Source organism: Mobula birostris, chromosome 3 (genome assembly GCF_030028105.1).
Source record: "Mobula birostris isolate sMobBir1 chromosome 3, sMobBir1.hap1, whole genome shotgun sequence".
In the NCBI taxonomy this organism is placed as follows: domain Eukaryota; kingdom Metazoa; phylum Chordata; class Chondrichthyes; order Myliobatiformes; family Myliobatidae; genus Mobula; species Mobula birostris.
In genome coordinates this window covers 135,927,525-135,939,567 of record NC_092372.1, presented here as the reverse complement: position 1 = coordinate 135,939,567, position 12,043 = coordinate 135,927,525, and the positions used below count along the sequence as shown (strand labels likewise).

The 12,043-nt window shown below is 43.8% G+C and overlaps 1 protein-coding gene across 1 annotated transcript in view; it reads left to right on the top strand.

Annotated features, from left to right (window-relative positions):
• LOC140195290 (aryl hydrocarbon receptor-like) overlaps positions 1–12,043 on the top strand; it is a 219,428-nt gene that overhangs the window by 189,262 nt on the left and 18,123 nt on the right. Inside the window, exons 9-10 of the mRNA XM_072253377.1 lie at positions 7,353–7,494; positions 9,380–11,324. Of these exons, the coding sequence (XP_072109478.1) occupies positions 7,353–7,494; positions 9,380–11,324 (2,087 nt within the window). The remainder of the gene's footprint in view (positions 1–7,352; positions 7,495–9,379; positions 11,325–12,043) is intronic.

Here is a 12,043-nt window from a genome sequence, read left to right as displayed (position 1 = left end):
CAAATCCCCAATGGTTATTACAACATTGCCATTTTTACATGCTGTTTCTATCTCCTGTTGTCATTTATAGTCCACAACCTGGCTACTGTTTGGAGACCTATATATATTGCCCATGAAGGTCTTTTTATCCTTGTAGTTTCTTAACTCTACCCACAAGGATTCTACATGTTCCGATCCTATGTCACCTCTTCCTAAGGATCTGATTTGTTTTTTTTTACCAACAGAGCCACGCCACCCACTCTGCCTACCTGTCTGTCCTTTTAAAACAGTGAATATTAAGCTCCCAACCAAATCTTCTTTCAGCCACAACTCAGAGATGCCCATAACATCACAGTTGCCTGTCTCTGTCTCTAACTCCATCACAAGATCATCTATTTTGTTCTATATACTGTCTGCATTCGAAGGTAACACTTTCAGTCCTGTATTCATCATCCTTTTTGGTTTTTACCAGCCATTACACTTCAACTCATTCACTGACTGCAATTTTGCCCTATCATTTGCCTGTCCTTCCTCACAGTCTCACTACGCATTGCATCTGACCATAAGATATAGAAGCAGAATTAGAACTTTGGCCTTTTCGCGTCTGCTCTGCCATTTCATCATGACTGATCCAATTTTCCTCTTGGCCCCAATCTCCTGCCTTATGCCTGTATCTCTTCATGCCCTGAGCTCATCTCCGTTCTAAAAGGAAGCCCCTTTATTCTGAGGCTGTGCCCTCTGGTCTTGGCCTCCCCCACCATAGAAAACATCCTCTCCACATCCACTCTATCAAGGTCTTTCACCATTTGATCGATTTCAATGAGGTCACCCCTCATTCTTCTGAATTCTAGTGAATACAGGCCCAAAGCTATCAAATGCTCTTCTTGTATACCAACTGCCCCATCCTCAGCCCTATCACTCTGGTTCCCATCCCCGTGCCAAGTTAGTTTAAACCCTCCCTAGCAAACCTGCCCACAAGTATATTTGTCTCTGTCCCGACAGTGATCCAGATAATCCAGAAATCTGAAACCCTGCCCCCTACACCAATTCCTCAGCCACACATTCTTCTGCCAAATCATCTTATTCTTGCCCTCGTGGGCATGTGGCATAGAAAGTAATCCAGAGATTGCCTACTGTCTAACTGCCTATATTCTCTCTTCAGGACCTCTTCCCTTTTCCTACCTATGCTGTTGATACCAATATGTATCACAACATCGGGCTGTTCACCCTCTCTTTAGAGTGCTGTGGACTCAATCTGAGACATTCATGACCCTGGCACCTGGGACACAACATGCCTGACTGTCTAATTCATGTCCACAGAGTGTGCTTTCTGCTCTTCTAATTATGGAATCCCCTAATACCACTGTACTCCTGCTCTTCCCCCTTTCCCTTCTGAGCCACAGAGCCAGACTCAATGCCAGAGGCCTGGTTGCTGCGGCTTTCCTCTGCAACAGAATCCAAAGCAGCGTACTCACTATTGAAGGGAATAGCCACAGGGTAATCTGCACTGGCTGCCTAGTCCCATTCCTTCTCCTGACAGTCACCAGGGTGCCTGGCTCCTACAACTTATCTGTGACTACCTCCTCATTTTCTCTACTAACCTGAAGGCTTTGTGTGTCAATGCAAGGAGCATTCGTAACAAGGTGGATGAATTAAAAATGCAGATTGTTATTAATGAATATGATGTAGTTGGGATCACAGAGACATGGCTCCAGGATGACCAAGGATGGGAGCTCAACATTCAGGAATACTCGGTATTCAGGAGGGATAGACATGAAAGAAAAGGAGGTGGGGTAGCGTTGCTGGTTAGAGAGGAGATTAACGCAATAGAAAGGAAGGACGTTAGCCGGGAGGATGTGGAATCGATCTGGGTAGAGCTGCATAACACTAAGGAGCAGAAAACGCTGGTGGGAGTTGTGGACAGGCCACCTAACAGTAGTAGTAAGGTTGGGGATGGCATTAAACAGAAAATTAGAAATGTGTGCAATAAAGGAACAGCAGTTATAATGGGTGACTTCAATCTACATATAGATTGGGTGAACCAAATTGGTAAGGGTGCTGAGGAAGAGGATTTCTTGGAATGTATGCGGGATGATTTTTTGAACCAACATGTCGAGGAACCAACTAGAGAGCAGGCCATTCTAGACTGCGTATTGAGCAATGAGAAAGGGTTAATTAGCAATCTTGTCATGAGAGGCCCCTTGGGTAAGAGTGACCATAATATGGTGGAATTCTTCATTAAGATGGAGAGTGACATAGTTAATTCAGAAACAAAAGTTCTGAAGTTAAAGAAGGGTAACTTTGAAGGTATGAGACGTAAATTAGCTAAGATAGACTGGCAAATGATACTTAAAAGGATTGACGGTGGATATGCAATGGCAAGCATTTAAAGATCGCATGGATGAACTACAACAATTGTTCTTCCCACTTTGGCAAAAGAATAAATCAGGGAAGGTAGTGTACCCGTGGCTGACAAGGGAAATTAGGGATAGTATCAATTCCAAAGAAGAAACATACAGATTAGCCGGAAAAAGTGGCTCACCTGAGGACTGGGAGAAATTCAGAGTCCAGCAGAGGAGGACATAGGGCTTAATTAGGAAAGGAAAAACAGATTATGAGAGAAAACTGGCAGGGAACATAAACACTGACTGTAAAAGCTTTTATAGATATGTGAAAAGAAAAAGATTGGTTAAGGCAAATGCAGGTCCCTCACAGATAGAAACAGGTGAATTGATTATGGGGAACAAGGACATGGCAGACCAATTGAATAATTACTTTGGTTCTGTCTTCACTAAGGAGGACATAAATAATCTTCCAGAAATAGTAGGGGACAGAGGGTCCAGTGAGATGGAGGAACTGAGCGAAATACATGTTAGTAGGGAAGTGGTGTTAGGTAAATTGAAGAGATTAAAGGCAGATAAATCCCCAGGGCCAGATGGTCTGCATCCCAGAGTGCTTAAGGAAGTAGCCCAAGAAATAGTGGATGCATTAGTGATAATTTTTCAAAACTCTTTAGATTTTGGTCTAGTTCCTGAGGATTGGAGGGTGGCTAATGTAACCCCGCTTTTTAAAAAAGGAGGGAGAGAGAAACCGGGGAATCATAGACCGGTTAGCCTAACATTGGTGGTGGGGAAAATGCTAGAGTCAGTTATCAAAGATGTGATAACAGCACATTTGGAAAGCGGTGAAATCATCGGACAAAGTCAGCATGGATTTGTGAAAGGAAAATCATGTCTGACGAATCTCATAGAATTTTTTGAGGATGTAACTAGTAGAGTGGATAGGGGAGAACCAGTGGATGTGGTATATTTGGATTTTCAAAAGGCTTTTGACAAGGTCCCACACAGGAGATTAGTGTGCAAATTTAAAGCACACGGTATTGGGGGTAAGTTATTGATGTGGATAGAGAATTGATTGGCAGACAAGAAGCAAAGAGTGGGAATAAACGGGACCTTTTCAGAATGGCAGGCAGTGACTAGTGGGGTACCGCAAGGCTCAGTGCTGGGACCCCAGTTGTTTACAATATCTATTAATGACTTGGACGAGGGAATTAAATGCAGCATCTCCAAGTTTGCGGATGACACGAAGCTGGGCGGCAGTGTTAGCTGTGAGGAGGATGCAGGGTGACTTGGATAGTTTAGGTGAGTGGGCAAATTCATGGCAGATGCAATTTAATGTGGATAAATGTGAAGTTATCCACTTTGGTGGCAAAAACAGGGAAACAGATTATTATCTGAATGGTGGCCGATTAGGAAAAGGGGAGGTGCAACGAGACCTGAATGTCATTATACACCAGTCATTGAAAGTGGGCATGCAGGTACAGCAGGCGGTGAAAAAGGCGAATGGTATGCTGGCATTCATAGCAAGAGGATTCGAGTACAGGAGCAGGGAGGTACTACTGCAGTTGTACAAGGCCTTGGTGAGACCACATCTGGAGTATTGTGTGCAGTTTTGGTCTCCTAATCTGAGGAAAGACATTCTTGCCATAGAGGGAGTACAAAGAAGGTGCACCAGATTGATTCCTGGGATGGCAGGACTTTCATATAATGAAAGACTGGATTGACTAGGCTTATACTCGTTGGAATTTAGAAGATTGAGGGGGGGATCTTATTGAAACTTATAAAATCCTAAAGGGATTGGACAGGCTGGATGCAGGAAGATTGTTCCTGATGTTGGGGAAGTCCAGAACGAGGGGTCACAGTTTGAGGATAAAGGGGAAGCCTTTTAGGACCGAGATGAGGAAAAACTACTTCACACAGAGAGTGGTGAATCTGTGGAACTCTCTGCCACAGGAAACCGTTGAGGCCAGTTCATTGACTATATTTAAGAGAGAGTTAGATATGGCCCTTGTGACTAAAGGGATCGGGGGTATGGAGAGAAGGCAGATACAGGATTCTGAGTTGGATTATCCGCCATGATCATACTGAATGGCGGTACAGGATCGAAGGGCCAAATGGCCTACTTGTGCACCTATTTTCTATGTTCATCCAGCTGCCCTTCCAGTTCCTTGACATGCTTTCCAAGGAACTGCAGCTCAGTGCACCTAGTGTAGATGTAGTTGTCAGGGAGACTGGAGGTCTCCTAAATTTCCCACATCTCACCCAAGGAACATACCACTACACGTAGATCCATTCTCACCACACTAGCTACGTACTAATAAAAAAAAAACATTCTAGAAACTTCCTTACTTAGAACCTCTGCCTGTGCTTGCCCAAGCCTGTTCTCACCTATGCTCATTGAAGCAAAGCCTGACCACTCCAACATGGGCCGCTCCACTTACAGCTCTTTTCTGTTTATTGGTCCCACGCTGTTGCCATGCTGAAAAGAAGCTGAAAGCTCCCAAGCTCTTTTTAAATGTCCCACTGCCTCACCAACAAAAGACCTCTAGGCATATCCAGGTAGGTTTTAAACTTATGGTTAATATTTCTGCAATTTCAGTTTTTCTACCCTTTTCCAAACTAAGATGTGTTCAGCCAGGACTTTAGCTATAAGGATACGTTGGACAAACTTGAATTGTTTTCTCTGGAGTACTGGAGACTGAGAGGAGAACTGATGGAAGATTAGAAAATTATGTCAGACGTACATAATTTTTTTCTTGCAGCATGAATATTTTGAATACTAGAGGGCACATCTTTAAAGTGAGAGAGGAAATGTTTAAGGTAGATTTACAAGGCAAAGCTTTGCTTGCATACAGTGTGTGTGATGAAGGGATATGCCACCAGGATAGGTTGTGGAAGCAGATACAGTAGCAATATTGAAGGAAGTACTGAAACAAGCACGTGACTAGGCAGGGAATGGAGGTATGTAGTAAACCATATGCAAGCATATGAGATTAGTTTGGATTGGAATGGTCGCACAGACATGGGCCAAAGGTCCTGATCTTTGTACTATGGTTAATATGAATATGGTGCTTTCTTATAATCATCACCCCAACCAGAGTCATTTCTAGAGCAATCTTTTTGAAAGCCTTCAGTGGGTTTGTTCCCAGTAAATTTGATGAGGATCAAGGCCTTGATCTCATTAGTTGTAATCTTGTGCTCGCAAACACGAGGAAATCTGCAGATGCTAGAATTTCAAGCAACACACATAAAAGTTGCTGGTGAACGCAGCAGGCCAGGCAGCATCTCTAGGAAGAGGTACAGTCGATGTTTCGGGCCGAGACCCTTCGTCAGGACTAACTGAAAGAAGAGCTAGTAAGAGATTTGAAAGTGGGAGGGGGAGATCCAAAATGATAGGAGAAGACAGGAGGTGGAGGGATGGAGCCAAGAGCTGGACAGTTGATTGGCAAAAAGGATAGGAGAGGATCACGGGCCGGGAGGCCCAGGGAGAAAGAAAGGGGGAGGGGGGAAGCCCAGAGGATAGGCAAGGAGTATAGTGAGAGGGACAGAGGGAGAAAAAGGAGAGAGAGAAAAAGAATATATATATAATAAATAACGGAGGGGGTACGAGGTGGAGGTGGGGCATTAGGGGAAGTTAGAGAAGTCAGTGTTCATGCCATCAGGTTGGAGGCTACCCAGACGGAATATAAGGTGTTGTTCCTCCAACCTGAGTGTGGCTTCATCTTTACAGGAGAGGAGGCCGTGGGTAGACATATCAGAATGGGAATGGGACATGGAATTAAAATATGTGGCTGCTGGGAGATCCTGCTTTTTCTGGTGGACCGAGAGTAGGTGTTCAGCGAAACGGTCTCCCAGTCTGTGTCGGGTCTCACCAATATATAGAGGGCCGCATCGGGAGCACCGGATGCAGTATATCACGCCAGCCGACTCACAGGTGAAGTGTCACCTCACCTGGAAGGACTGTCTAGGGCCCTGAATGGTAGTAAGGGAGGAAATGTAAGGGCATGTGTAGCACTTGTTCCGCTTACAAGGATAAGTGCCGGGAGGGAGATCGGTGGAGAGGGATGGGGGGGACGAATGGACAAGGGAGTCACGTAGGGAGCGATCCCTGCGGAAAGCAGAGGTGGGGAGGGAAAGATGTGCTTAGTGGTGGGATCCCGTTGGAGGTGGCGGAAGTTACGGAGTATTATATGTTGGACCCGGAGGCTGGTAGGGTGGTAGGTGAGGACAAGGGGAACCCTATTCCTAGTGAGGTGGCGGGAGGATGGGGTGAGAGCAGGTGTGGTAGGTGAGGTTGAGGGGAACCCTATTCCTAGCTAGGTGAGGACAAGGGGAACCCTATTCCTGGGTAGGTAATACATCTGCTCTCACCCCATCCTCCCGCCACCCCACTAGGAATAGATAATTCAACATACCACAGGTTCTCTCTTCCCCCTAATAAGAGAAAAAGGGATGTCCCCATTTCACAGCGACTAAGGAGACATAAACAACTGGCTGATTTATGATGTTAGAAGTCTGTTGCATTGCTTTTTCCAAGCTCTGCGCCCAGAGAGTGGGCCCCAGAAAAGCTCAGGTCTCTAGACACTCAGCCCATGGCAACTAATTCGCTGCTCTCGATATTCCATGTTCAACTGCGACGCCTCAGTCGGTGGCACCAGCCTTGAATCAGCCTATTTCCAGAGCTACAAAAATCCAGCACCCTGCAGGCATGCTGGTCTTCCAGACCGCGCCCTTGGGATATCAAAAAGCAGCTGGTCATGAGGCCCTGAGAGTGGGTCTCATTCCTGCAAAGAACCAAAGTCAGAGTGTAACTCCAGGGTCTTCAAAAGAACCTTGAAAAAGGGGAAAAAAAAGAGATATCAAAGATAGAAAAAGAGCTGTTTTCAAAAATGCAAGTGCAGGAGTTGCTGTTTAGTACCATCATCACTTTGCTGTGCCCCTTCGCTGGACAATACTTCAAGTGTCTCAAATATAATTTATTTGAGAGTCTTGTCCTTCAGTAACACTTCCTTCTACCTGGTTTCTGTATTTCAGTGATGAAGACAGGGGAAAGTGGAATGACTGTTTTCAGGCTTTTGACCAAAGAGAATAGGTGGACTTGGGTGCAAGCAAGTGCACGACTGGGATACAAAAATGGAAAGCCAGATTATATTATAGCCACACAAAGACCTCTCACGTAAGTACTAAAAGATGTTCACATTTAATTCCTCTTGTATATTAAGCTTTTATAGTGCGAGAAGATGCTAACTAATCCTTCAGGAATAAAATTCTCAGGGGAAGGGAAAATGTATCTAGATTAATTTTGGCTTAATTAATGTTCATTGTTAAATAATCACCTGCCCGTTACGTTTTGGGGTGTCAAATCAGTACAGCATGAAAAGCTGCTTTCTTGTAGGTCCAGTGGTCCAGTTTAGTATTGCCTTGCAGTGCTGTTAGCAGACAGTTTATACATTCTCTCTGTGATTACACAGTTTCCTCACATGTCCTAAACTGATTGGTAGCTTAATTAGCCACTGTCAAAAGGCCCTTAATGTGGAGATGTGTGGTAGAACCTAGAAATATAGATCAGAATACGATGAAAATTAACGAGTAAATGTGGTTGGTCTTGAGAGCAATTTTAAAGGATAAAGTGAGAATAATGGAGCATGTGAAAGACCCTGCCCCGATGAAAGCTACAATTATTACTAAGCAACACTGTGTTTTAATTATTGAAATACATACGTTTCTTAAGTGTTTTTATGCATAGAAAGGTAAAATATATACTATATACTAAGACAAACGTTTGACTCACTGACGCTAAATAATACCAGATGTGCCTGTTCGGATTTACGTACAAATCCGACTTAAAGACTGCCTGTACTTTAAATCATCTCTAGATTACTTATAGTACCTAATACAATGTAAATACATTCCTGTGCTTGCTATGTAAATAGTTGTTATACTGTATTGTTTAGGGAATAATGACAAGAAAAATAGTCTGTACATGCTCAAACAGTGGATGCTGGAGAGAAAACTTCTGGGTTTTCCCGATCCGCGGTTGGTTGAATCCGCGCATGCGGAACCTGCGGATAAGGAGGGCCGACTGTACTCCTCGAGTACCTCATTCGCTCCTTCCAGCCTATAACTGCTGTGCACCTCTCTTTTTTTTAACCAGTGCCTCAATATCTCTCGAATACCAAGGTTCTCTAAACTTGTTATTCTTGCCTTTTTCTCTGACAGGAAACTTGAAACTTTGTACTCTTAAAATTTTCACTTTTGAAAGCCTCCCACTTACTAAGTACTCATTTGCCAGAAAGCAGCCTGTCTCAATCCATATGTGCCAGATTCTTTCTGATACCATCAAAACTGGCCTTTCTTCAGTTTGGAATCTCAACCCAAGGACTAGACCTATCTTTCTCCATTATTACCTTGAAACTAATGGCGTTATGATCACTAGATACAAAATGTTTCCTCTACAGAGGCAGACTCAGTGCCAGTGACCAACCACTGTGTCTTTCCTCTGATAGGTCAACACTTGCCCCCACAGTATCCAAAGTAATATACCTGTTGTTGAGGGGGATGATCACAGGGGTGCTCTGCACTGGCTCCTTGACACCTTTGCCCTTCCTTATTGTCACTGTGTATAGTGGCCACTGGGTGTATAGAATATACCTTAATTTCATTTTTCCCAACCTTCAAGAATTCCATAATACAATAGGTTTGTATGTTAAATTAGTTCCAAAGCCTTCTGATAACCAGCTGTCTGCAGGAGGTGGATCTCAAAACCAGATGTCTTGCTGCTTCAGAGGATAATTCTCAGGTTTGGAAGATCAGCTCAGCTGGCCTCCATATCTGCAATGGATTTGTAAGGACAGGAAGGCAATACAGGTAATGAGATTTATCGACAGGCTAGGTGAGGGTGATGGAGCCCTCAAATTTCTATCTAGCCCCCATTTCCTGCAAAGGCTAGAATAATTTTTTCATTGGAAATCAATTCAGTGCTCTTTTAGGGCACTATTATATTAGTTCTTGGATGTATTGTAATTCTTTGTAATAACTATAGACTTTTTTTGCTTTTTCAGCGATGAGGAAGGGGAAGAGAATTTGCAAAAACGAACTCTGCAGTTGCCTTTTAATTTTGCAACAGGAGAAGCATTACTATATGAAGGAAACTGTACAATGCTTGGATTAACAAATCCTACAAATAGTCAGGTCACTCACACAACAGAGATAGAAACATTCAGAAAGCTGGAATCAGTAGATCCAAGCTCCCTTCTTGGTGTCATGTTAGGCCAAGATAGGTCACTGTATGTACCTGATCCTTCACAACATCAAAAATGTGGTCTTGAGAATGCCTTTTTTAATGAGAGTAAAGATATAGAATTAAGTGATGCATATCTATGTGGTTGGGAAGAACTTCTGTTCAGTGAAGATAACAGCATTAGGAACATCAACTGCACTCAGCAGCAAAAGACATTCCCTGCTCCTGAAAATAATATTGATATTTTGGCAAATAACATTAGCAGTGAACTTTATAACACTATGAAAGACCTTGATATAAAATTAGAAGACTTTGATCTCATATGCCAGGATGAGACATTCCTGAGGGTTCATTGGGATGAGGCTGGAGACATTAATAACATTACACTGAATGATGAAATTCTAAGTTATGTTCAGGAATCACTGAAGAAGAGATCAGACTGCATGTTTTCAAGCTGTTTGTCAGAGAAACCATTTGATTCGAACTTAGGTTGCAAGATGCAGCAACAACCTCAGTCGCAACACTTGCAACAACAGCAGCAACCCCAATTTCCAACACATATGCAGCAACAGCAGCCACTACCAGTGCAACACCTACAGTGGACACTTCCAGTGCAGCAACAACTGCCACTACCAGTGGAACACCTGCAACAGCCACTTCCAGTGCAGCAGCAACAGCAGCCATTACCAGTGCAACATCTGCAACAGCCACTTCCAGTGCAGCACCTGCAGCAGAAACAGCAGCCACCATCAGTGCCACACCTGCAGCAGCCACTTCCGGTGCAGCACCTGCAGGAACAACAGCATCCACTTCCAATGCAGCACCTGCAACAACAAAAGCAGCCACTTCCGATGCAGCACCTGCAGGAACAAAAGCAGCCACTTCCGGTGCAGCACCTGCAGGAACAACAGCATCCACTTCCAGTGCAGCACCTGCAACAACAGCAGCAGCCACTTCCGGTGCAGCACCTGCAACAACAACAACAGCATCCACTTCCAGTGCAGCACCTGCAACAACGACAGCAGCCACTTCCGGTGCAGCACCTGCAGCAACAACAACCACAGCAGCCACTTCCATGGCAAAGCTTGCAACATCCCCAGCAACCTTTGTTTCAGCACTTGCAACAGAAGCAGCCACAACAACAAGCGACCCAACATTTGTTGCAGCAGCACCCTCCAATCCAACAATATGTGCAGCAGCCACTTTTGTCACAACATTACCAACAAGAGCAAAAGCAAGCTCAAATGCAGCATTATCAGCATCAGCAGCAACTGTGCCAGAAGATGAAGCTCATGAAAGTCAATGGCCTTCTCTCAAACTGGAACCCTGGCAGTGAAAGTCTTGTTAATAATCAGGGAAAGCAATTTGGGTTATCTGGTTCAGACAGCACTTCATCAGGGTTCCAATACAAACCTGAGCTTAACGTTACCACCTCAGCATGTCCACAAGCCATTGCGTACCATCGGAGAGCTGCTGAGTTAAACCAACGTTCTGACTTCAGCCAAACAGATGTGCCGGTTGATGGGTTTCACATACAGGACAGTAATGCGGAAAATGGCCTGGAAGACTACCTGGATTGCATAGAGCAGCATTCAAGGAAACAAGACTGTGGTGCTGTAAACCTGTCAATGGATTTAATTACGTCACAGGCATGTTACACAGGTGCCATGTCAATGATTCCCTGTCTAACAGAAAGTGATTTGTCCTGTATAGATACAATGCAATTCAATCAAACGGATTCAGGCCAACAGCAATTTTTACCCAAGGTAAACACTATTTTCTTATACTTTATTCTTAGAATGTGAGGTTAGCTAATAAGGCTAAAAGTCCTTGCCTATCCCTAATAGCCATGTGAAAAGTATTGGTGGAACTGGATGGTTTACTATGCTGCTTTATAAAGGGTCATGTTGTCATGGGTCTGGAGGTGCTCTCACTGCAAGACTGTGTTTACTTCCATGAAATATATCAGTGAACTGTTAGGATTTCATGGGAACAATTGTGTGATTGTAATACTTAATTTCATTAGTAGCAGCCTTTATACTGTTTTTTTCACATTTTTCAAGTAAGTTCAACTTTTGGGATTGCCAATGAGAGATTTGACCATGTATTCATATGAATGTTGATGAGGAGTCTGGATTGTTTGTCCGTTAACAGCACCACTACACTTTCATATTAAATCTTTTAACTAGATGTAAAAATGACATCAATACAATATAATAATGATTACATAGAACATAGAATAGTACAGCGCAGTACAGGCCCTTCGGCCCACAATGTTGTGCTAACCCTCAAATCCTGCCTCCCTATAAGCCCCCACCTTAAATTCCTCCATATACCTGTCTAGTAGTCTCTTAAACTTCACTAGTGTATCTGCCTCCACCACTGACACAGGCAGTGCATTCCATGCACCAACCACTCTCTGAGTAAAAAACCTTCCTCTAATATCCCCCTTGAACTTCCCACCCCTTACCTTAAAGCCATGTCC